Raw genomic sequence first — 26,787 nt, forward strand, 5'->3', positions numbered from 1 at the left:
AGAAATTTTCTTAATCATTAACGTATTGAATTTTTGGATTTCTCAGTTGAAAATAAAACCCATTTGAATGTTATTTTCTGTGTTTTACTATGTGACTAAGAATCAACATCAAGCAACAGGATTTTTTTTTTCCTGTTTGTTGTAAGGATGAACTCGACTACTCATGTTCTGTAATAGATATCTTTAAAAACAAAAAGCTCAATCTTTTGTCTTATATTTTCTCTCCATTATTTCTTAATAATTCTCCCCTTTTGGGGTCTTGCAGGAGACTTAAGGAGATTAAGAGAATGGTTGAGAAGGTGGAGGAGATAGCCTCACCTCATTCATTACAACTTATTCTTTCTACTGTGGACCTATATGTTACTGAGCTGATAACACCAGCTTGAAAAACAGTGGTTTATCTGAGTCACATAAAAATATTTAGTTTTTGAGATTGTCTAAAAGGAAACATTTAGAAGAGAGCTTAGAACCTTTTCTTCTACCCCACTCCCTCCTGTGGGCTACTAATTCAAAGAAAAGATTTGCCAAGGTGTACCCAGACTTTAAACATATTAAAAATGAGAGAGAGAGATTGAAACAGGCAGTGGTGATGTGAAAGCATGGTGTGGCATCCATGTACAGAGACACACATGTACAGGGGGAGGAACAGAGAAACACAGAAGATTTCTTGTTGTTGTTGTTGAAGTATAAAACGTTCTGAAGTGTTCTGTTTCTCATTTGGACTTTGACCACTGAAAAGCCATTTATGACTATTTGATTTTTTTTACTTCTCTTTGTATGTGAGTTTTTAGACTTTCCTCTGCTAGGATAATTTTAGTACTCTATTATTTTTTGGGCCATTATGTAGTGATTAGAATATTATTAGGTTAAATCCAATTAGTCAATAAGTTCCTGGGTCCTGAGTGACCCTTTCTTTTTATTTGTAAGCATTTTGTTACGTTAAGGGACCAGTAAGTATTTCTTTTTGTAATAGATGTGAGTGGGACATAAAGTGTACTTTGTACTTCAGCTGAACTTTATTGTATAAACATTTTCAGGCAAAAAAATTTGTTTTATGTAGAACATAAGAATGTGCATGGGTCAGTAAGGAGAGGGCATTTTGTCCCCTTACCCCACAACACTCATATTAAGATGAGTTTATTCTTCTGAATTTCTAACAGGAAGTTTTCTCTCTTATTGCAAAAGCCAGCAGATTTCCCGAGTGTCCTTGAATGATTTATTCATGGCCTACTTATGTAGTAGCAAAAGAAAAGAATTATACATTACTTTTTTTTTTTTATCTTGTGCAAGAGAGCAATTTTAAAAAAATATATTTGGTAAGACCTTTAATAAAATTTTTAATGAGTTGTCTTTCCAACTCATAGTCATTACAAAGAGCGCTGTCTCCTCCATTATCATGGCTCAGAGGAGTCTTTTTTCCCCCCTAGCTGGAATATGTGTTATTTCCGTATTACTTTGGGTTTTTAAGTTAAATATTCTTCTGTTTAAGAAAATCTGAGGTGTACTCATACATAAGATAGTGTTTAAATTATACCTTGATGAATGTAATAAATTTATTAATAAAATTTTTTCCATGATTAAAACACTAAATATCATCAATACTGTGAGATTAATAAAGTTGGTTTATCATCAACCAAATAACTTTTCCCCTTTCTTCCTCTTTTCTTTCCTTTATTACTGCCTTCTTCCCCCATCCCCCAAAGTTCCAGCAATTGAATACTTGAAGAATGAATGAATGATTTCATGTAATTATTTATTTATTATCTTTCTGCCTCTTTCTTCTTTTTTTGAGGTGAGGAAGATTGGCCCCGAGCTAACATCTGTTGTCAATCTTCTTCTTTTTTTCCCCCTCAAAGCCCCAGCTAGGGAAGTAAGTCATTCTAGTTCTTCTATGTAAGTAGTAGTAGTAAGTCATTCTAGTTCTTCTGTGTGGGACATGGCCACATCATGGCTTGATGAATGGCATGTAGGTCTGTGCCCAGGATCCGAACTGATGAATCCTGGGCTGCCAAAGTGGAGCGCATGAACGTAACCACTTGGCCATGGGGTTGGCCCCTCTCTTCCTCTTTTTTGACTGTAAATTCTATGAGGATAGAAACTACACCAATCTTGTTCACTTCCATGTGCCTAATGCCTAGGATTAGTACATAGTAGGAATTCAGTAAATTAGTTGAATGAATGAATCAATGAATAATAAAACATATATTATAAATGCTTCTTTTAAAAATTATCTTTGTTGAAAATCCGTTTCTTGTCTGTTGAAATATTTAGATTGTAAAATATAGGGAGAAGTTATAATAGGAAAGGAAAATATTTTTAATAAGAATGTTTTTAAATTTGCTACTTGTTTTTTAACAGTTAAAGAGTACTACAATAAGCAATCAATTTAAAGTGGTTTTTGAAACTAAACTTTTGATTATTTTGGATTAATATTTTGAACTACGTTTGACCATGTGACCTTGATTAGCTGAACTAACTTATGGCCAACTAAATTAAAATAGTTTGAGGGCATAATATGGAAATACTCGTATTTTTACAATGAGTATCCGTTTTAAGGGTTTTAATTGAAACATGATGTGGGCCTCTGTAGATAATAGCATTTTTATTATTTATTTCAAATTGTAACTTGAGAATTTTAAGGATTGAAGAATATTTCCAAGTATAACAGAAAATTATGTGCTTTTGGGTTCAGAAATTATTATTTAAGCAAAATAGGCCTGACTGATCAGAAACACATAAGTGTACATAACTCTCCCAAACAATGTTAGTGTAGACTGTTCAGTTAATTGTTGGATAACAGGTGTGTGCAAACACTTCAGTTACTTAGGAGATAGGGAAAAAAAAAAGAAAAGAAAGAAAGAGCTCACTACTAACTACACTGTGGGCCGTGGTAAGGTACAAAGTAGCCATAAATTTGAACTTGATATATTATGAACTTAATTTGACCACTTGTTAGAAAGGCTATTTAATACTTGGCTCTACAGCAGTACACTTTGGAGAATAAGATTCCGCTCAATGTTTCATAATATCTTTTCAGCTCTTATCCACTTTTAATAGCTCTGTTACTATTTGCTTAGCTTTTGTCTCTTTGTGACTTTAAGACTGTATTTTCATCCTATATTTTTCTCTAGGCATCCACAAGGACAAAGATAAACCTCCCAGCTTCTCTGTTGTCCTTGAGACTTTGAGACGTACCTTGACAGATTACCAGAACAAGCTGGAAGATGCATCTAATGAGGTAACATCGCACTGTTTGGCTCCACACATATAGCCTTCGGCCTGCAGCAGTCCGTATTCCTTGCTTGTTACAAAGGTCAGAAAGATTGGGAATGTTGAATTGACAGCTTCACAGATACAAAAAATAATAAATTGTCTGTCACTGTTCTTTCTTTCAGTGTGGCCTAAAGTCGTGTCTCACTTAGGTTTGTGTAACTCTTCACTCACACTATTATTTTCAATGTTATAAAGACTGTCACTTTTTGGTCTTCAACATTTATCTATTTTAATTTAACAAAAGCTATGCAAGTCATTGAAGTTAATATGTGTTATATTTAAATGTAAATGTGTTTTTATAAAATTGGGAGTGGGTAGTGCAAATTTAGGTTTTGTCAATATTTTAGGTTAAGTTTTCTACAAATTGTGGAAGTCAATAAAAACGTGAAGTTAGTTTGCATTCTCTAAAGGGAGTAAAATATTGTCAGAAGTTTTTAAAAACAAATGTAGCCTGGAAGCTTTTAGTTTGCTGATTGAAAAAGCTCGTGCTTCTACTTATTATCTCATTTGTATTGTTTATGTGACTTTATTGTTTTGTTTATATATGTGGGTTGATAATTTTCTTGGATATTAAAATATTTTATGAATTTATACTTTAAAAATTGAAGAGTTTGCTTAGTTACATCTTGTATTAGAGAATACGAAGTAATTACATTAAATACAATTAGCAAAACAACAGATTGTTTGAACCAAAACAAGCTACATAGCATGGAATTTAGTGTTTATCCTTCTGTTTATATGCTTCTTTCATATACTATAAAGATCATGAAACCATTGCAGTTCACATTTCAGAAGAGGCTTATTTTACTTTAGTTTACTAAGGTGAACAAAGAAGGAAAAGTGAGTCTTCTTAATACCCTCTGTAACTGTTCAAAGGCGTAAAGGAAGTGACTCTTGAAATAATTAAATTTCTATAAAGAACAAATATTGCTAAGTCTTTCCCAGTGAGACAAGACAACTTGTGTCGTTAGTAGTTTATGAGCCTCTTCTGAGGCCTGGGTCTGGAGGCTGCTGGGGAACTAGGAACATATTACCCACAGCGAATTGTTATTTGGGAGGATGAATGTCACATGATCCTCAGCACAGTTGAAAAGTCGACTCAGCAGGCTTTGGCTTAGTAATGCGCTTTGTTGTGAACCAGTGCCAGAGACAGCAGTGGGGAGACCAAGGGGGTGGCTGCAAAGAAAGCAAAAAGAGCAATCTGACAGAAAGAAGAATGAACTGTCAAAGAAAATAAATCACAAGCAGAGCGGGACCAACTGATGACCTGCCACAAGCCTTCCCAGTAGGACTGCATGTGACCGACCCTGAAGTTGTCATATGGAGTGAGAGACCAGTGAATACCCTCATGATGTACAGAGCAGTCTTCTGCTCTGCCCTTTATTCTTTCCTTATAGATGCCACTGCTTCTGGCATTTTGGTCCAGTAGGATTTTAAGAATAAAGTTATATTTGTTTACAGTAAGAATGAAATCCTTTATCCAGACATCAGGAAAAATACAATGGCATCACTGACATTTTAAGCTTGAATGCTTTCTTTTCTTTTTAGCCATGTGAGCTTGTGACAGACGTTACATAGTTAACCAAAAGAAATAATTTTTTAAGACTCTTAATTACTATTGAAAAATTTATAGTAAGTAACCGCATGAAACACATTTAAAGATTGGCTTTCAAGTTACCCATCCTTGAAAAATATAAAAAAGTTACTTACATTTTCTTTCATCAGCTAAAGAGCATGAATGATGCTAAAGAAAAGACATCTAATGAACTTGATTCTACCAAACAGAAGATAGAATCTCACACTAAAAATATAAAGGTATTATGATTTAGAATAACTTTTTCCTCTTGTATTAAGAAACAAATATAATTATTTAGAGAATATTTTTAAGTAGATGTATCTGAAAATATATCTTCCTATTTCTTATTAAGTACATTTGGATATAATTTTAATTTTTTATTTTTGATCATAGTAACAAAAATGTTTTCATTAAAAAAAATCTTGATTAGAAATTGTTTTGTTTAGAGGAAAAATTCATTTCCAGGTTTAATTATAATACTATAGATTTGAAAAAATGATTTAAGATTTAAAGTCCATCCTTAGATACATATTAAACATATTTTACATAAGCACATCAGTATTTGGAGTCAATTTTCATCATTTTAGGGTGGAGCCATTGTTTTTAGTACATCATGCCTAGTGATGGGCTGAGACCACACCTGGCTAAGATCCAGGACAACAGTTTATTTTATTTTCTGCACTAGTTTTAGGTACTACATCTTTGCAAAATTATACTGAAGGAACTCTCAGAGTTGCTCAGTATTGTTGGAATTTTTTAGTGTTGGTTCATGTTACGTTTGTCATGGACATACTCCAGTAGAATTTGTTAAGGTTAAGGATTAAATGGTTCAGCAGAGTCTTATGCCACATATTTGAGATTTGTATTAGTATTTGGAATGTCATTGGGAAGAAAATGTTTTTATATTAAATGTAAGGGATTTATTTTTTAAATGTTATTTACATGTTACTTAAAATTTTTTGAGCCTACCAAGTTATTTTTTTATAATAGGTTGAAAGGAAAACTCCCTTTCCAAAGAGCTTTCTGGAATAAGCTATCTTATTAACATTTTATGTTTAAATGTTATAACAACAAATTTTCTAATTTTCAAGCTAAAATATTATACTTAGGAAATACATTCAGTAAAATACCTTGATGTTGAGTATTATAATCAAACGCTTGCCTTTGTGCTTCTTTTACGTTAAAGCTTTGGCAGTCTTCAGTATGTATTTGTGTTTGGACCCCCACTCCTTTACTGGCCGGGCTTCGTGCAACCTCTTTATTTGATATCTCTGACAGGACCTTCAGGATAAACTGGCTGATGTCAATAAAGAGTTAAGTCATTTACGCACTAAATGTGCCGACAGAGAGGCTCTAATAAGCACTTTAAAAGTGGAACTACAAAACGTGCTGCACTGTTGGGAGAAAGAGAAGGCGCGAGCAGCCCAATCTGAAAGTGAACTGCAGAAGCTTTCCCAGGCTGTCCATAAGGACACGGAGGTATTACCTGCGACAAGATCACTGTCGGCAAAGGCCTTTCACTAATCTCAGATTTCTAAATTTACATACATCAAGTGACTATTTTTACTCTTAGGTGATTTAATTCAAAAAATTGTTCTGAGCTGACTGTTTTGAAATATTCATGCCAGCTGCAAAATCAGTCACTCCATTACTCTTGTGTCATCCTTTTTTGTGAGAGAAGTAATATAATTTAACCCTTCTATCACTTGTACAATTAATTTTCTCTGTTCAGAGCATCATATCTCAAGCAGCTATGCTCATAACAGTTCTTTCAAGCTTTGTCTGTTTGCCAATGACAAAGTTACTTTTTATTTCAGTAGTTTAGTAGCTTGGCCTGGTGGAAAGAATATGTTTTTTGTAATTGAAAGAGCTAGACTTGGATAGTGGTACTTCTTTTTACAAACTGTGTGAATATGCACAAGCCACACAGCTTAGTCTCTCCACATCTTAGGTTTCCTTATTTGCAAAACAGGAATAATATCTACTGTAATAAATAGCCTCCTTACTCTTTATAGTAATAGGGTATTAATCAAAATTTAGAAAAATACAAGTCCCACAAAATTAAAACTTTATTTAGATGCCCTAGAGAGTTGCCTATCCATTTTTATTTATTAATGGCTTCTTAACATATTATGACAAAACTTTCATATTCTGTATGAGCCTGTGTGAATGGAATTGTTATCTTATATTTTCTTTTACCCGTGGGATCTGGAGCTAGCCTCTCTAGTGTGGAACTGGTTTGTCTGAGTCGTCCTGCATATTGAGTTCATTACTCCAACAAATATGAACATGAATGCCAAGAGAGTAAAAAGGAAACATTCTTTCCACTCTTCTTCCAGTCTGGGATTTAAATTGTGTCCACATGAAGGGGCTGGAATTGTTCTACACATCAGATAATGATTAAAGTGAAGGAAACTGGAAGCCTGACTGCATTGTAAAGTCAGCGTGTCTACAGCGCTGTGGTTGGCTTCAACGTGTGTGAATTGGTTTTGGATCTTGAGATTCTCTTTTCACGCCAAATGGATGACTACCATGCATGGTTTATCACAGCCCAAGCAGAAAGGACATAATGGCGACACAATGAATTATCCTTGAGGATGAACTCAATCACTTGGCAAAATGAGGACGGGAAAGATTTTAGTGCCTGAATGTTACATTTGGTTAGTTATATTTAATAAGATTTAAAAATATCTCAACCCAGTTGAACATGCAAAAGACATTTTTAATTGCTTAAAAAAGAAAAAGACATGGCATATTTATGAAGATTCTTCTGATATCCTAACTCAAGTTTGTGGTTTTAACTACACATTCAAATTTTTTTTGGTTTTTAAATTGTTATATTTGGACGAAAGTAAGGTGGCATATAAGGAGAACTAAAGATATACGTTTTGAAATATATAGGAAAACTTTCCCCACAATTTCTAATGACAAAACCTTTATGTATGCTATATTCAGTTTTTCTTATCTGGAAGATAAGAATTTCCACTTTTTTCCTCTTAAATTTTTTCCTTTTAAAAGTTTTCTTTTCCTGTTGATCTATTAAAAAAGTCTTGAGGGAACTTATTTTATCTACATGAAATGTTCATTTTGCAGTTTCAACACTACCTTGTCTTAAGTTCCATTCTTTGGAATTTCATTGATGAAAAACCTTATAAAAACAGCCATTTGGCATTTTATTAGATAAACTCTGTGTGTTCAAGATGGGATCAGTTTTTTACTGAATTCTACAGGATAGTGTTTCCAGGTCATTAAACAATGGGTAGTCTAGTTACTGCAGTATATGTAATTTTAAATGACTTTTTTTTTTTTTACATATTTCTAAGTGGACACTTTTGAAAGTATGTCTTGGGCAGCTATGTCCTTTGTTTTTTTTTTGGGCCTGTTACTTTGTAGTATTTAAACACCTACAAATGCCCGGTGTGCCAAATCCTATATGAACTTATAAGTGAGGAAAACAAATGAGCCCATCTTCCATATCTTTCATATCACGGTCTGCTTTGCCTAAGGGGCTTGGGATAGATTTCCTATAAGTGGTAAGTAAACTGCAATCTCTGGGGGAGGAAGAAAGCTGAGTAATTGTGTACATGTAAAGTATAGATATTGGTATAACTTTTTCTTTGACAGAGTTGAGTAACACTCCTCTCTATATTGGGTTTTTTACTTAATTAACATCTGTATTGGCAAATGAAAATATGAAATTATAGAATTACTATACTGACTTCCAATTAGAAGGGCTTAGAAACAACTAGTCCAGGTACCTCCCATTACAGCTGAGGAAGGTGAGGCCTGAACAGGCATTTACTCAGTAGTAGCTGAGCTGGGGTCAGAACCCCTGTCTTTTGGCTTCTAGACCTCAGATTTTGGTTTTGAATACCAAATGTAAGCAATTTCCAGTTTATATCTATTGCTCAGTTTGAAATGTGAAAAAAAAGGTCACCAAAATCACAATATTCTGAGACTTGAGTATTTTAATTCCTTTCTGGATTTTTGAAATAAATTCTTCACCATGTGTGTTATGTGTTTAGTCATTGCAATGTTTATATACTGGAATTAATTTCTCTTTGTCCTTACAGGAGAAGCTAACCTTCCTTCATACCTTGTATCAGCACCTGATAGCGGGCTGTGTGCTCATGAAACAACCAGAAGGCATGCTGGATAAATTCTCATGGTCTGAGCTTTGTGCAGTCTTGCAGGAGAATGTTGATGCCCTGATCGCAGACCTCAACAGGGCTAATGAGAAGGTAACTGTCCTCAGGCACCAGATACCTCTATTAAATTCAGTGACATTTGTCCACATCACAGTATCATTAAGAGGGGCTGACATTCATCTTATTTCAAAAAGAATTTGGATGTTAATAATTCAGTACCATTAATTATGGCTTGTCTACAACTCAGTTTGATGCCATTGCTGTGGGCATGTAAATGTGACTGAAGTCTGTATGAAGTCTCTAAGCTCCACTTTCTGTGCAGGACATGCTAATACTACTAGCCAGTATTAGCCACAGGGACCTAATTAAAAGAAAATAAATTAATCTTACTGATGAAGCAATTCAAAGAACTTAGTCCTTTACATTAATAAACCAACTCTTTATGTTAGCATAAAATAGAAACAAGATACAGTTATGCAAAAACATGATCTTAAAATTCTTTGCTTAGGAAATAACGAAGTGCTCCTTTAAAAGCACTTAAAAATTTTAAATTATGTTTATGACTTATTTCTTGAAATAATATATATTACAAAACTCATTCAGTGCTTTAGAATGTAAGAAGTATGTATTGTAGGAGAAAACAGTAGATTTTTATGATCACTTTATCATTCACAAGCCTAGGAATTAAGTCTTTCAAAAAAAATTTAAAGACCTTTTGGTTATAGAAAATTGAAATGGCTTAGCAGACCAACATATGTCACCATTAAAGATATTGATTCTTATCATGGATCTCTTGAACTGGTTAGACCTGTATTTACATGGTCTAGTTTCCAGATCTTAGTTGCAATTACATTTGCTCTTAAGGGACATGAAAAGAAAAACTGTTCTCTAAGTTTTTTTTAATCTGTTGAAGTAATGAAACAACATCTTGGCCTGATTTTAGGGTGAGAGCATTTTAGCTTTGTCTGATTGTCAAACACAACCATAGACACTGAGATTGAGGAAATGAGGGAATAAATTGTGAGAAGCACAGATGCTGTTCATGATTGTGAATATGTGTATAAAGGGTTTGAAAATTACTGATAATGAAAATGAGTACATGTTTTAACCTTCTGAGATGGTGTTATGTTTTAATAGTTTTTCATAGTTTCAAAATATCAGTAATTGTCATATGTACTAGATGACTAGGATTTTCTCTGCAGGATTTTGAATGTGAGATAAGAAATGGTTGGAAGGTCTGCTTTATTATATGTAAAATGTTTGTAGATTTGTAAGTCTCATTTAAACACTTCCTTTCCCATTGAGATATCTGAATAGCTTGAGCTTTGGTTCTAGAAGTAAGAACAGTCTTAATTTTCTCAGTAAAATTGATTATAGAATGAGTAACTTTATTTGAAAGAGAAAAATAAAAGATTTGTCACCTAAGTGTACAAATAACATTTTCTGCTAAAATATAATTTGCCCTACTAATTCCTGTTTCTTAATTTCTTTGGTTTTCATTTTAACTTAAAATTTTTATGTGATCTTAAGGAATAAACTATAGTAGAAAACTTCAGATGGTTTTTGGGGGTGGTAATACAAAGGATGGTTTGTGAGCATATTTCATTCTCTGTTGCATTTCCCCATTTAGATAAGTCATCTAGAGTATATCTGTAAAAACAAATCTGATACGATGAGAGAGCTTCAGCAGACCCAGGAAGACACCTTTAACAAAGTGGCAGAGCAGATCAAAGCCCAAGAGAGCTGCTGGCACAAACAAAAGAAGGAACTGGAGCTGCAGTATTCGGAACTCCTCCTGGAGGTGCAGAAGAGGGCACAGGTATGCTGCTTCTCCGAAGAGCTTTAAAAGATGAAATGCTCAGTCTTCTACTGTTTCAAGTGTTTCCTTTTAGTATCAGTTCCAAATCAGTTTAAAACTTCTTGAGAACCACACACAACTTATTAGACACGTATACACATGATTGCACAACCCCCCCCCCCCCGCCCCGCCCCGCCTCGCCAAATGGATGTGTGTGTGTGTATTAAGGATTGTTTTTCACTTAAGTTTGGAAGTAGATGGGTTTTGGTTGAAACATCCCAAAAGGCATTGATCAATTAAATGCTAAAATTTTATTTATTTATTTTTAAAATAAAAGCTTAAGAGATTTGGTAAAATATTATCAGTTTTAGTGTAGATATTCTTTTACCCAGTTTATTCCATTTGTAGGAGTTCCTTTGTGAACTATCATTTTAATTCGTTTGGGGTTGAAATTTATCATACCTCCTAACGTTGTATGAGAACTAGAGTTATAGAGTTGTAGACCCTGTAGCAAAATTATTGACTGTGAGATGTATCATGTCTTCTCTTGGATTTGATTGAGAACAGAAGTTATGGGTAGTTAACATGACCATATTTTTTCCTATACAAATTATTGCCAACATAATTTATATTGTTAACTATCGTCTCTGCCCAATCAAGAATAACATAATGATATTATTATACAGTATGGAATAGTGTATATATTTTTTCTATTGAATTTAATAAAAAGTCACTTGTTCTCAAGATAAGATACTTAGGAACCAGAAGATTGTATATTCTTCCCGTGCTTGATTCAGGAGTTAACCTCTTTATTTGGTCCATTCATGCTTATATTTATTTAGATAAGTCTAATTTAAAAAACCCGTTTTATTCGTTTGGCAATAAACAGTGTCAGATTACTTAAAACAAGATCATTCTGTTTTCCCAGACATAAGGGCCCTATATGAACTTATGCCTTTCTCTATGAATTTGAATGAGTTACTGCACTCTCTAAAAGTAGTCATTTGTTCACTGTATGCAGGATGCCATGTGATATGTTCTGCATTTTCTACTACTGAAATAAAAGGTCTAAATAATTTATTTTATTTTTCTTAGAGGTAATGTTGACAGACAGTGAATCTTAAGTGTACAATTTGATGTTGTGTTCGATGTAAAGACCCATATAACCATCACCCCATTTAAGACAAAACGTTTTCGTTATCCCAGGAAGTTCTCTTGTGCCACCTTGCAGTCAGTTTCCACTCCCTATAGGCAACCATTTATCTGATGCCTGTCATCATAGATTGCTTTTACTTGTTTCTGAATTTCCTGTCAATGGAATCATTCGGTATGTAGTCTTTAGTGGTTGGCTTATTTCACTCAACATATTTTTTTGATATTCATCCATGTTGTTGTGTGTATCAGTAGTTCATTGTTTTTTATGGTCAAATAGTATTCCATTTTATAGTTATACCACAATTTGATAGATTGTGAGTTGATGGATATTTGGATTGTTTCCAGTTTTTGGGTATTGTAAATAAAATTGCTACGAACATTACTGTACAAGTGTTTTGTTGACATATCTTTTCATTTCTCTTGATTAAGAGTGCAATTGCTAGGTCATAGGATATGTGTACATTTATAAAAAATTATCAAAGTTTTTTCCAAAATGGTTGTATCATTTTATATTTCCACCATCAAAGTGTGAGAGTTTCCATTGTTCTAATCCTCTGCAACATTTGATATTGTCAGTCTCTTAAATTTTAGCCATTCTAGTTGTTTTAAAATGGTATTTCATTGTTATTTTAATTCACGTTTTCTTGATGATTAATGATGTTGAGCAATTTTCATATTCTTATTGGCCATTCATATTTCTTCTTTTCTGAAGTGTCTCTTCAAGTGTTTGCCAATTTAAAAAGTTGTTTGTGTTTTTATTACTGATTTGTAAGAGTTCTTTATATATTCTGGATACAAATCCTTTGTCATGCATATGTATCACAGATATTTTCTTCCAATATCTCACTTGCCTTTTTATTTTTTAATTTTTCTTTTGATGATCACAAGTTTTAGAATTTTGATGAAATCCAACTTATAAATCTTTTTCTCTTTTGAGTATTTATTTTTATGTGCTAAACAATCTTTCTATACCCCAAGGTTGTGAAGATAATTTCCTGTCATTTCTTCTGGAAGTTTTATAGTTTTAGCTTTTATGTCTAGATCTGTGATCCATCTCAAATTAATTTTCGTGTGTGATGTTAGGTAGAGGCCGGGGTTCATTTTCCCTCTACATTTATTGTTTCCACACCATTTGTTCAAGACTTTACTTTTCTCACTGAATAGCCTTGGCTCTTTTGTGGAAAAAGAACTGACCACGTATGGGAACCACAGGTTTGTTGTCCATCCCTACAGTTTTGCCTTTTCCAGAATGTTATATAAATGGAATCATATAGTATGTAGCCTTTTGAGTCTGGCTTTTTTCACTTAGCAAAATGTGTTTGGGAATTATTCACATTGTTGCATGTATCAGTAGTTCATTCCTTTTTAGTGCTGAGTAATATTCCACGGTATGGATGTACCACTTTTTTTTAATCCAGATACTTGCTGATGAGCCTTTGGGTTATTTTTATTTTTTGACAATTATGACTAACGATGCTTTAGACATTGATGGATAGGTTTTTGTGTGATCATAAGTTTTCATTACTCTTGGAGTCTAATTTCTGGGTTATACGGTAAGTGTATATTTAACTGTATAAGAAACTATCGAATTGTTTTCCAAAGTGGCTATGGCATTTTTCATTCTCACTAGCAATGTAAGAGAATTCTAATTACTGTGCATCTGTGCCAGCTTGTGGTTTCATCATCGTTTCTTTTTATTTTTATTCATTCTTATAGGTGCGTAGTGGTATGTCATTGTGGTTTTAATTTACATTTATCCCTAATGAAGAGTGTTGAGCATTTTTTTTATGCTTATTTGCCACCTGTGTATCTTCTTGGTGAATTATTTGTTCATATTTTTTGCTCACTTTTTATTGGGTTGCTTGTTTTCTTATTGCTGAATTTTGAGAGTTGTTTATATATTCTGAATATAAGCCATTTGTCAGATATGTGATTTGCAAATATTTTTCTCCCATTCTCTTAACCGTACTTTTGCAGAGCAAATGTTGTTAAATTTTTTGAAGTCCAGTTTATCAATTTTTTGTTTTATGTATTGTGCTTTTAGTGTTGTGTCTAAGAATTCTTTGCAAGGTCCCCAGGATTTCCTTGTATTATTTCTTCCAGGCATTTTATAGTTTTAGGTTTTACGTTTAGACCTATGGTCCATTTTGAGTTAATTCTTATAAAGATGTAAGGTACGGGTTGATGTCCATTTTTTTTTTTTTGCATATGGATGTCTAGTTATTCCAGTACTATTTGTTGAAAAGACTATCCTTTCTCTATTGACTTGCCTTTGTACCTTTGTCAAAAATCAATTTACTATATTTGTGTAAGTCTATTTCTGGACTTTATCATCTGTTACATTTATTGATGTGTCTATCCTTTTTTCAATTCTACACTGATTTGATTACTGTAGCTTTTTAGTAAGTCTTGAAATCAGGTAGTGTGAGTCTTCTAGCTTCATATTCTCTCAGTGTTTTGAACTCACTTCTTTTATTCTAAATCTGCAGGAAGGCAGAGTAATTCACTTTCTGAAGTAAGGGAATTTTTTAGGAGAAGTTCTTGCTGAAGTCTTTTCCCTGAAGATTGTATAACAGCCTAGGTTTTGATCCATGAGTATGCAAATGGAAAGTATTATTTTTATTATTCTTAAAAGTACATTAAGATTATATATTGGCATATAGTCTATATTATTTATGTACATATTTGAATTTTCATAAAATATGATTGAATACATAGCAGCAATTCATTTAAGTTTTATATTTGGTAAACTGCTATTATAATGCATATTATAGGACCTATAAATTTTATTTTAGAAAATCTTGTTATGATTAATTCTGTATCTCTGCTTTTCTCCCCAAAGCTGCAATGCAAATAAAAATATTTTTATTTGAAAGTACTTAATGCATTTTCAAAAATTATGTTGATAAGGACACGAGGGGGAAAATTCCAGCTGTAGCAGAGGATTGTGGGTTGTAGAGGATGTTTGCTGTCAGATGAAAATAGCCATTAATAGAGGCTGTCTGCTGGAAAATAAATGACTTATCTATAAAGCCCTGTGTTTAATGTTTGGATATTGTAAAGAAGTGATTAGTAAAGGACAAGTAGTTAAATAAAAAACAGTTTTTGGATTTGAATTGCTTTTATCTGAAAAAATGTAGTAGAGTTATTTACAAGGCTTTTGAATGTGTAATCTTTAAAACAATTAGTGGAAATGCTGTTAGATAAATGAAACTTGTAGAACAGGAAGCTTGGTTTCAGCATCGCAGCATGTTTTTAGCATTAGGTAAAATGTGCTAGCCAAATGGTTGGGTAATTCTTGAGTTTAAATACTTTGGAGCCATCACGTAAATATATCTCAAGCATCTATGCCTACTGAAGCATCTGGGCTGAGTGCCATATTACCTTCCTCTTACTAACGTGGCTTTTGTAATCTTAGTATTTATGTTCTTCTTTCTTTTCTATCTGAAAAAGATGAAATTAGTGGAACAAGAACTTCCTTTCTAGAAGTAAAGACTTTTCACTATCAGTTAAGTATGGTTAACGCTTGATGTAATGTTTATTGTAAACGCTTTAGGTTTATTTGACATTTTATTAAAATCAAGTGAATTTAGAATGGAGAGCAAAAATCAAAGACATTCAGGTTCATCATACTATATTCGGTTTTATTCCTTTATATCATGGTATTAGGAGTACATTTGGCAAGAAGTCTGGGTTAGTCATTGAAGTGTGATTAGATGTTGAAACTTTTTTTCTTTTTAATTGAATTCCAAAAGTATCCAGAGATAAAGTGCAGCTTTTTTATATTGTTGGAGCTGATAGGTCTGCCGGAAATGATTCCCAAGAAGTCAAACACAGTCCTGTGCATGGTGTGTTTTGATTGACTGTGCGTTGGTGTCAGTGGGCACCTCTAATGAAATATTGGACAGTCCTCTGACTGCTTTTCAAATAATTGCTTTAGAAATTGTTTCTCTTAATAATAATAATATTAATTGAATTTGCATAATGCAGGATAGATTTTTCAACACTTTTGCATACCTTTGCATGCCTCCTCTTACGGGAGCCCCACCACAACCAGATGGGATAGGTCATAGAAGCATATCCATTTTACAAATGAAGAAGCTAAGGTTCAGAGAGCTGATACTTATTTGTGCAGTGAGGAAGGCCCAGGGGTAGGATTAGAATGGAGATGACAAGTGTAAAGTGTTTAGCGCCTCGCTTGGCATTTAGAAATCACAAAGTGAATGTTTTGTGCTGTTTTTTTTATTTTTATTTTTATTTTTATTTATTTTTATTTTTTTTTTAAAGATTTTATTTTTTCCTTTTTCTCCCCAAAGCCCCCCGGTACATAGTTGTGTATTCTTCGTTGTGGGTTCCTCTAGTTGTGGCATGTGGGACGCCGCCTCAGCGTGGTCTGACAAGCAGTGCCATGTCCGCGCCCAGGACTCGAACCGACGAAACACTGGGCCGCCTGCAGCGGAGCGCGCGAACTTAACCTACTCGGCCACGGGGCCAGCCCCGTTTTGTGCTGTTTTAATAAATCATCATCATGCTTATCTTCCAGTCCTTTTTTCACTGTGCTGCAACCTGGTTTATTTTGTAAATATATGCTATTTTTGTGTATAAAGTAAGGTCTGAAAATATGTCTAGTGACAAGTCAGTTTTATATTTCTTGAACTCACGTTTCCGAGTGAATCTTGTTTAACTAATAATTAAACAGAGTATTGTATGAAAAAGCTAAACAATGCCACACTGTCAGCCATCCACAAATGGTAGGCCCCTTATCTCTTGTTCCTCTCAGAATTTTTTTTTCTGAGAGAATGAATTTTTAGTATACTGTATTGCAAAATTGCTGCTATAGGTAAGAATATCAAGGCAACTTCTACATAATGTAGTTAGTATTAATTAAAAAAATACTTTACATGTTATGTACCAGACATATAGGACACTGTATTTCATACTGTGTTACTAACAAAGAGGTGTAATACTTAGTTTTTTCCTCAAAATTGTCAAATGTAGTTGGGGAGGCACTATATAAACTCATGAAATATTAAATAGTATAAGGTTTATCACAAGGCTGTGTGTAATTAATTGCCAAAGGATGCTATAAACTTAGAAGAGGAGGTAGTCAAAGTTTGAAGGCTTCTTGGAGGCGACTGGAGCCAACCTGGTCCCTGTTGCCAGGATCTGAAAGCCCAGAAGGAGGGGAGACATGAGACAGATCAGATGTGAGAGGTATGCTAACTGTCCAGCAGTCTGAGGTAATATCTTTTAACAATCAGCAAATCAGGCATCTTGCCTGTATCAACACGTTTAGTCTAAGAATAAGGAGAACTCTGTTCTTTTGAGGGCTTGACTTATGTAAAGGGTGTTTTATAATTTGTATTGCCTTACAAACAGAAGAGGGAACACAGGCACATACCATTTTTGGCACATACTATTTTCGACATGCTAAATTCACAAAATGAAGATAGTGTTTTTAAGTTAAGTAAGTAATCATTATGGGGTTTGAGTATATATATAAGAAGCCCAGATAATGGAATTGCTAGGTCATATGGTAACTCTATATTTAACTTTTTGAGGAACTGCCAAACTGTTTTCAAAAGCTGCTGCACCATTTTAACATCTCCACCAGCAAAGTACGAGGGTTCCAATTTCTCCACAAGATGTGCTTTATTTTTAATGAGAAACATTTACATCATAGTAAAAGCACGTGAATTTATGTTTATTTTGTTTTAAAATATTACCATTGCATAAAAAGAAAAGATATGTAACATAAAAATAAGACATTTTAAATGAAGTCCTTTGATGTATATGTGTCATTAAATGCCCAGCTTGCAATTTGTCTTTTTGCTAACATAAAGAATAAGAACTCACAGGGCTGGCCCCATGGCTGAGTGGTTAAGTTTGTGGTGGCCTACGGTTTTGCTGGTTCAGATCCTGGGTGCGGACATGGCGCTGCTCATCAAGCCATACTGAAGCGACATCCCACATAGCAGAACTAGAAGGACCTACAACTAGAATATACAGCTATGTATTGGGGGGCTTTGGGAGAAGAAGAAAAAGAAGAGAAAAAAAATAGAGGAAGATTGGCACAGATGTTAGCTCAGGGCTAATCTTCCTCAAGCAAAAAATAAAAAAATAAAATTAAGAAAAAAGGAATAAGAACTCAGCAAGCAAAAGTGATAAAAAAGAATTTTACTCCCTAGGAAAATGTCTAATTTCTAGCCCAAAGTCTCAGAGTTCATGCACTGCTATAAGCCAATAAGGTGTCCCTTAGAGCTCGTGTATTTCAGGAAGTAAGTTCGTGATTCACTAAGGAAAGAAGCTGTCCTCTGCCCCCCATTTTGGGTACACTTTGAATTTATCAGAGAGTAAAGGAAAACCAGTGAAATTAAATAGTATTTTTGATATGCCAAGGAAATCTGTGTAAGAGATATACATCCCATATTTTCAGGGTTTAAAAAAAAATCTTTTCAAGATAATGTTTTTTGGAGGGAATTTGAAAATATTATTTTTGAAATTAAACACAAGGCTGTTTTAGTACTAGGAATGCTTTTGTCCCATTTCAAGGCGATGTTCCTTATGTTTGTTTAAAAAATATTGGCCTTTAATCTCCTTGGGTAAAGAACATAGGGTTTTTTTTTTTTAAGGAAAATTTGTTCTTATAGCTGTTTCCAGCTTTACATTCAAACAAGCTTTGTTCTTCAAGAATAATTCAAAGTAAATAATGCAATACCTCTGAAAGTCCCTGTGGAATATCAGAATTAATTTAAAACAGAATTCTGACATGTTGATAAGTTTCAAGTTATATTTGGAAATTATATCATTTTTGGTTATATTTTCTTATCTTTAAAAATTTGTTTTATTTTAGCTGAGGAAGATTCATCCTGAGCTAACATCTGTTGCCAATCTTCCTCTTTTTTTGCTTCAAGAAGATTCACCCTGAGCTAACATCTGCATCATCTTCCTCTATTTTGTATGTGGGTTGCTGCCTCAGCATGGTTGCCTACAAGTGTTGTAGGTCCACGCCGAAGTGGAGTGTGCAGAACTTAAGCACTAGGCCACTGGGCCAGCTCCTATATTTTTTTCTCTTTACATTTGTAAAGGTTTTTATTCATTGGGTAGTTATTCAGTGCCTGTTATGGGCAAAACACTGTGTTAATCACCAAGGAACATTTTATAGAGGATCATTTAATTCATTCACTATTTATCAAATACCTACAGGGTATACAGCACTATGGTGAATAATTCCTGGCCTCTAGGAACTAGCACTCTATTGTGTTTGAGGGAGGGTAAATATACACACATGAAATAAGTAAGGAGCAGTGTAAGAATGAAATGCCTGAGTGGTATAATTAAGTTCAGAGAAGGTCAATGTCAGTGTAAGTGAGAATGACAGTAAAAGGTGTCATGGAATAGGTAGATGTAGAGTGGGCTCTGAAGATTGTTAGAGTTTGAATAGCGTTAGGGCAGTGGGAAGGGACAGGACCTGGGGCTGCTAGAGAACGTGGGTAAATTGTGGAAAGTGGTGGTGAGGTTCATGTCTGGATCCTGAAGGAGCAGACTGTTCTCTCCTTTTTCATCAAGCTGAGGATCTTGGGGGAAGGTGAAGTCTTTACAGAAGACGCTGTGTGGGCGTGTTGACTTGAGAGGAGAACCTGGTTCAGTAGAGACAAAGAGCTTAAGGCAGTAGGAGATTGGATAAACCTAGCCGGGGGACCTTGGGTGAATTATTTAACTTCTCTAAACCTCATTTCAGTATCTGTAAAATTGCATTTCCTCATTGGCTCGTTGTAAGGATTACAGGAATTAATATATGTAAAGCATTTAGAACAGTGCCTGGAACACAGTAAGCACTATAATGTCCAAGCTATTACCATCGTAACAGAGAAATCAGAGGTCCCACAGTATCCATCGAGACTTGCGTTTTAACAGGAGTGAATTGAAATGAGAACAAATTTCTACCAATGTGGCATTTTTTCTCTGTTGGTCAATCTTTTTTTTTTTTTTTTGAGGAAGATTAGCCGTGAGTTAACATCTGCCACCAATCCTCCTCTTTTTTTAGCTGAGTAAGATTGGCCCTGAGCTAACATCTGTGCCCGTCTTCCGCTATTTTATATGTGGGATGCCTGCCACAGCATGGCTTGATAAGCACTGTGTAGTTTTGCACCTGGGATCCGAACTGGCGAACCCTGGGCCACCAAATCAGAACATGTGAACTTAACCACTGTGCTACTGGGCTGGCTCCTGATCAATCTTTTTTTTAACGCCTCTGGAATTTTAATCATAATTAGCAATCTTATCTCTACACCAAGGTTAAGTAATTTACCTATGTTTTCTTCTAATGGTTGTGTGGTTTCATTTTTTACATATAGATCTGTGGTCTATTTGGAATTTACTCTTGTATAAGATATGAAGTATGGATCAAATGTTATCTTTTTCTTTAAAAAGCATCCATTGTCCCAAAGCCGTTTAGTCTGTCTTTTCCCCAGTGCTTTGAATTGCCACTTTTATCACTGAATTTTTTTGTGCTTGCATCTGTTTTTGGATTTCCCATTCTGTTCATAGGTCTTTTTGTCCATTCGTGCACAAGTAACGTGACGTTTGAATTAGGGGTTTTGTTGTGTGTTTTAATATATGGTAGGGCTAACCCCCCTCAATTTTCTTCTTTTTTTTATTTTTAAAATTGAGTCCATAATAGTTTAAAACATTGTGAAATTTCAGTTGTTGCGTTGTTACTTGTCCATCACCATATAGGTGCTCCCCTTCACTCTCTGTGCCCTCCCTGCAGCTCCCTTCCCCTGGTAACCACTCAACTGTTCTCTTTGTCCATGTGTTTGTTTATCTTCCACATGTGAGTGAAATCATGTGGTGTTTGTCTTTCTCTGTCTAGCTTATTTCACTCAACACAGTACCCTCCAGGTCCATCCATATTGTTGCGAATGGGATGATTTTGTTTGTTTTTTATGGCTGAGTAGTATTCCATTTATATATATATATGTTATATATATATTATATATATGTATATATATGTATATTATATATATGCTCTTATATGTATTATATGTATGTATATTATATATATATATACACCATATCTTCTTTAGCCAATCATCAGTCGATGGGCACTTGGGTTGCTTCCACATCTTGGCTATTGTGAATAATGCTGCAGTGAATATGTTTCTTTGAATTGTTGATTTCAAGTTGGATAGATACCCAGTAGTGGGATAGCTGAGTCATATGGTATTTCTATTTTTAGTTTTTTGAGAAATTTCCATACTGTTTTCCATAGTGGCTAAATGTTTGCATTCCCATCAGCAGTGTATGAGGGTTCCCTCTTCTCCACAACCTCTCCTCTTTTTTGTTTTAGTGATTATAGCCATTTTAATGGGTGTAAGGTGGTATCTTAGGATAGTTTTGATTTGCATTTCTCGGATGATTAGTGATGTTGAGCTTCTTTTCCTGTGCCTATTGGCCATCTGTATATCTTCTTTGGAGAAATCCGTTCATATCCTCTGCCCAATTTTTGATCAGGTTGTTTGTTTTTTTGTTGTTTGGTTGTGTGAGTTCTTCATATATATAATGGAGATTAACCCCTTGTTTGATATGATTTGCAATTATTTTCTCCCAGTTGGTGGGTTGTCTTTTTGTTTTGATCCTGGTTTCCTTTGCCTTGCAGAATTTCCTTAGTTTGATGAAGTCCCACTTGTTTATTTTTTCTTTTATTTCCCTTGTCCGGGAAGACTTGGTATTCAATAAGATCCTTTTAAGATCGATGTCAAAGAATGTACTACCTATATTTTCTTACGGAAGTTTTGTGATTTCAGGTCTCACTTTCAAGTCTTTGATCCATTTTGAGTTAATTTTTGTGTATGGCATAAGGTAGTCATCTACTTTCATTTTTTTGCATGTGGCTGCCCAGTTTTCCCAGCACCATTTATTGAAGAGACTTTCTTTTCTCCATTGTAAGATCTTAGAACCTTTTTGCAAGATTATTTGTCCGTAGACGTGTGATTTTATTTCTGGGCTTTCAGTTCTGTTCCATTGATCTGTGTGCCTGTTTCTATACCAGTACCATGCTGTTTTGATTACTATAGCTTTGTAGTACCTTTTAAAGTCAGGGATTGTGATGCCTCCAGTTTTGTTCTTTTTTCTCAGGATTGCTTTAGCTATTCAGGGTCTTTTGTTGCCCCATATGAATTTTATGATTCTTTGTTCTATTTCTGTGAAGAAAGTCATTGGGATTCTGATTGGGATTGCACTGAATCTGTAGATTGCTTTGGGTAGTATGGACATTTTAACTGTGTTTATTCTTCTGATCCATGTGCATGGAATGTCTTTCCATTTCTTTGTGTCATTATCAATTTCTTTCAATAATGTCTTATAGTTTTCCTTGTATAAGTCTTTCACCTCCTTGGTTAAATTTATTCCTAGATATTTTATTCTTTTTGTTGCAGTTGTAAATGGGATGTATCCTTGAGTTCTCTTTCTGTCAGTTCGTTATTGGAGTATAGAAATGCAGCTGATATTTGTAAGTTGATTTTGTACCCTGCAACTTTGCTGTAGTTGTTGATTATTTCCAATAGTTTTCCAATGGATTCTTTAGGGTTCTGTCTATTTAAGATCATGTTGTCTGCAAATAGCGAGAGCTTCACTTCTTCATTTCCTATTTGGATTCCTTTTATTCCTTTTTCTTGCCTAATTACTCTGGCCAAAACCTCCAGTATAATCTTGAATAAGAGTGGTGAAGGGCTGGCCCAGTGGCATAGCAGTTAAGTTCGCACGTTCTGCTTCTTGGTGGCCCGGGGTTTGCCGGTTCGGATCCTGCGTGTGGACATAGCACCGCTTGGCAAAAGCCATGCTGTGGTAGGTGTCCCAAATAGAAAGTAGAGGAAGATGGGCACAGATGTTAGCTCAGGGCCAGTCTTCCTCAGCAAAAAGAGGAGGATTGGCAGCAGTTAGCTCTGGGCTAATCTTCCTCAAAAAAAAGAGTGGTGAGAGTGGGCATCCTTGTCTTATTCCTGTTCTCAGAGGGATGGCTTTCAGTTTTTCCCTGTCGAGAATGATGTTGGCTGTGGGTTTGTCATATATGGCCTTTATTATGTTGAGGTAATTTCCTTCTATCCCCATTTTGTTAAGAGTTTTTATCATAAATGGCCATTGGATCTTGTCAAATGCTTTCTCTGCATCTATTGAGATGATCATGTCATTTTTAGTTCTCATTTTATTAATGTGGTGTATCATATTGATTGATTTGCAGATGTTGAACCATCCTATGTCCCTGATATAAATCCCACTTGATCATGGTGTGTGATCCTTTTGATGTATTGCTGTACTCAGGTTGATGATATTTTGTTGAGAATTTTTGCATCTATGTTCATTAGCAATATTGGCCTGTAGTTTTCCTTTTTTGTGTTGTCCTTGTCAGGTTTTGGTATCAGAGTGATGTTGGTCTCATAGAGTGTGTTAGGAAATATTCCATCTTCCCTAATTTTTTGGATAGTTTGAGAAGGATAGGTATTAAATCCTTTTTGAAAGTTTGGTAGAATTCACCAGGGAAGCCATCTGGTCCTGGACTTTTGTTTTTGGGGATGTTTTGATTACTATTTCAATCTCTTTACTTGTGATTTTCCTATTCAGATTATCTATTTCTTCTTCATTCAGCCTTGGGAGGTTGTAAGAGTCTCAGAATTTATCCATTTCTTCTAGATTGTTCAATTTGTTGACATATAGCTTTTCATAGTGTTCTCTTATAATCATTTGTATTTCTGTGGTATCCATTGTAATTTCTCCTCTTTCATTTCTAATTTTATTTACCTGAGCTTTCTCTCTTTTTTTCTTTCTGAGTCTGGCTAGGGGTTTGTCACTTTTGTTTATCTTCTCAAAGAACCAGCTCTTTGTTTCATTGATCCTTTCTACTGTCTTTTTTGTTTCAATTGTGTTTATTTCTGCTCTGATTTTTATTATTTCCCTCCTTCTGATGACTTTGGGCTTTTTTGTTCTTCTTTTTCTAATTCAGTTAAATGTAGTTTGCTTATGTGGGGTTTTTCTTGTTTGTTAAGGTGGGCCTGTATTGTGATGAGTTTCTCTCTTAGAACTGCTTTTGCTGCCTCCCATATGAGTTGGTATGGTATGTTTTCATTTTCATTTGTCTCCAGATATTTTTTTATTTCTCCTTTAATTTCTTCAGTGATCCATTGGTTGTTCAGTAGCATGTTGTTTAGTCTCCACATCTTTGTCCCTTTCTCAGCTCTTTTCTTGTAGTTAATTTCTAGTTTCATAGCATTGTGGTTGGAAAAGATGCTTGTTATTATTTCAGTCTTCTTAATTTTGTTGAGGCTTGCCTTGTTTCCCAACATATGGTCTATCCTTGAGAATGTTCCATGTGCACTTGAGAAGAATGTGTATTCTGTTGTTTTTGGGTGGAGAGATATATATATATAATAATATATGTCTATTAAGTCCATCTGGTCCAGCATTTCATTTAGTTCCACTGTTTCCTTGTTGACTTTTTGTCTGGATGATCTATCCATTGATGTGAGTGGAGTGTTGAGGTCCCCTACTCTTATTGTGTTGTTGTTAATATCTCCTTTTAGGTTTGTTAATAGTTGCTTTATGTACTTTGGTGCTCCTGTGTTGGGTGCATAGGTATTTATAAGTGTTGTGTCTTGTTGGTGGAGTGTCCCTTTTATAACTATATACTGCCCCTTTTCGTCTCTCTTTACCTATCTTATCTTGAAGTCTACTTTGTCTGATATAAGTATTGCAACACTTGCTTTCTTTTGTATGCCATTAGCTTGGAGTATTGTCATCCATCTGTTTACTCTGAGTCTGTGTTTGTTGTTGGAGCTGAGATGTGTTTCCTAGAGGCAGCATATTGCTGGGTCTTGTTCTTTAAACCATCTTGCCACTCTGTGTCTTTTTATTGGAGAGGTCAGTCCATTTACATTTAGAGTGATTATTGATATATGAGGGCTTAATGCTGCCATTTTAACAGACAAAACCATTTGTTTTCCAGTTCTCCTGCATTTCCTTTGTTTCTCGTCCTGTGTATTTTGGACTACCAATTTGGTTAGGTAGTTTTTTAGGCTGGATTTCTTAGTTTTCTCCTTATTTATTATTTGTGACTCTGATTACTTTTTTGTTTAATGGTTACCATGAGGTTTGTATGCAAAATCTCGTAGATGAGATAGTCTGTTTTCTGATGACCGCTTATTTCCTTACAGTAAGCCGATTCAGTCTCTTTCCCCTTCCCCTCCTACATTGCTTTTTGTCACATCTTATTCCATCTTGTGTTGTGAGTTTGTGGTTAAAATGACAACATCATCTTTGTTTTTGGTGTTTTCCTTCCCTCCTTCCCTTTCTTTCTTTTTTTTTTTTTAAAGATTTTTTATTTTTCCTTTTTCTCCCCAAAGCCCCCTGGTACATAGTTGTATATGTTTAGTTGTGGGTCCTTCTAGTTGTGGCATGTGGGATGCTGCCTCAGCATGGCTTGATGAGCGGTGCCATGTCCGCGCCCAGGATCCAAACTGGCGAAATCCTGGTCTGCTGAAGTGGAGTGTGTAAACTTAACCACTCAGCCACAGGCCTGACCCCTCCTTCCCTTTATTTCTAATGTTTTACATAAGTATTTGCTAACCTGTTCTGCTGCGTAGCTCCAATTTTCTGATTTTTTTATCTCCTTATTCAGGTCTTTGTAACCCCTTTCTTCATTTTTTTTTTTCAAGTATGAGGGCCTTCTTGAGGATTTCTTGTAGGGTTGGTCTTGTGGCGATGAACTCCCTTAGCTTTTGTTTATCTGGGAACGTTTTTATTTCTCCATTGTATCTAAAGGGTACTTTTGCTGGATAGAGTATTCTTGGATGAAAGTGTTTGTCTTTCAAAAATTTGAATATATCATTCTACTCTCTCCTGGCTTGTAAGGTTTCTGCTGAGAAATCTGCTGAAAGCCTGATAGGGTTTCCCTTGTAAGTTATTTTCTTCTGCCTTGCTGCCCTGAGTTTTTTTTTTTTTTGTCATTGACTTTTGCCAGCTTCACTACTGTATGTCTTACAGAAGGTCTTTTTGCAGTGATAAAATTAGGAGATCTGGTGGCCTCCTTCATGTGAATTTCCATCTCCTTCCCCAGGTTTGGGAAGTTCTCTGGTATTATTTCTTTGAACAAGCTTTCTACTCCATTCTCCTTCTCTTCTCCCTCTTGAATACCTATAATCCTCATGTTGCATTTCCTAATTGAGTCGGATAATTCTCAGAGACTTTCTTCATTTCTCTTTTCTTCTTAGTTCTTTCTCCTCCTGCATCTGAAGCATTTCTAAATTTTTGTCCTCAATCATTCTGATTTGTTCCTCAATGATATCTGCTCTACCATTCAGGGAATCTATATTCTGCTTTATCTCAGCCATTGTGTTTTTCATCACCAATGTTTCTGCTTGGTTCTTCTTTATAGTTTCATCTCTTTTGTGAAGTAGCTCCTGAACTCATTGAATTATCTATCTGTATCCTCTTTCAACTCATTTTTAAATGATAGCTATTTTGAATTCTCTGTCATTTAGGTTATAGATTGCTGTGTATTCAGGATTAATTTCTGGGTACTTTTCATTTTTCTTCTGGTCTGGAGATTTAATATAATTTTTCATACTGCTGGAGGTCGTATATTTGTGCTTCTGCATTGTGGTAGTATTTGATTGCCACTTCCACCTTTCGCCACTAGGTGTGGGTCAAGGGCATATTCTGAGCCTGCTATGAACCAAGGGGACAGCTCCAAGTTGCTGCACTGTGGCGGGAGGGAGAGGAGCACTTTCTTCTCCTGTGCGATCTTGGGGGCTTCTCGCTCTGCCCTTGCTATCTGGTCTCCT

The 26,787-nt window shown here is 34.9% G+C and overlaps 1 protein-coding gene across 13 annotated transcripts in view; it reads left to right on the forward strand.

The window, feature by feature from the left end:
• The window catches only part of CCDC171 (coiled-coil domain containing 171), a 293,940-nt gene that overhangs the window by 109,209 nt on the left and 157,944 nt on the right, over positions 1-26,787 (forward strand). For 11 of the 13 annotated variants that reach the window (XM_070248923.1, XM_070248931.1, XM_023627387.2 and 8 more), the window contains 5 exons: positions 3,132-3,238; positions 4,999-5,088; positions 6,128-6,328; positions 8,923-9,090; positions 10,628-10,816. In XM_070248923.1, the coding sequence (XP_070105024.1) occupies positions 3,132-3,238; positions 4,999-5,088; positions 6,128-6,328; positions 8,923-9,090; positions 10,628-10,816 (755 nt within the window). The remainder of the gene's footprint in view (positions 1-3,131; positions 3,239-4,998; positions 5,089-6,127; positions 6,329-8,922; positions 9,091-10,627; positions 10,817-26,787) is intronic. The other 2 variants (XM_070248922.1, XM_070248927.1) reach the window with 1 other exon arrangement.

The sequence above is a fragment of the Equus caballus genome, chromosome 23 (assembly GCF_041296265.1).
Source record: "Equus caballus isolate H_3958 breed thoroughbred chromosome 23, TB-T2T, whole genome shotgun sequence".
NCBI classification, from domain to species: Eukaryota; Metazoa; Chordata; class Mammalia; order Perissodactyla; family Equidae; genus Equus; species Equus caballus.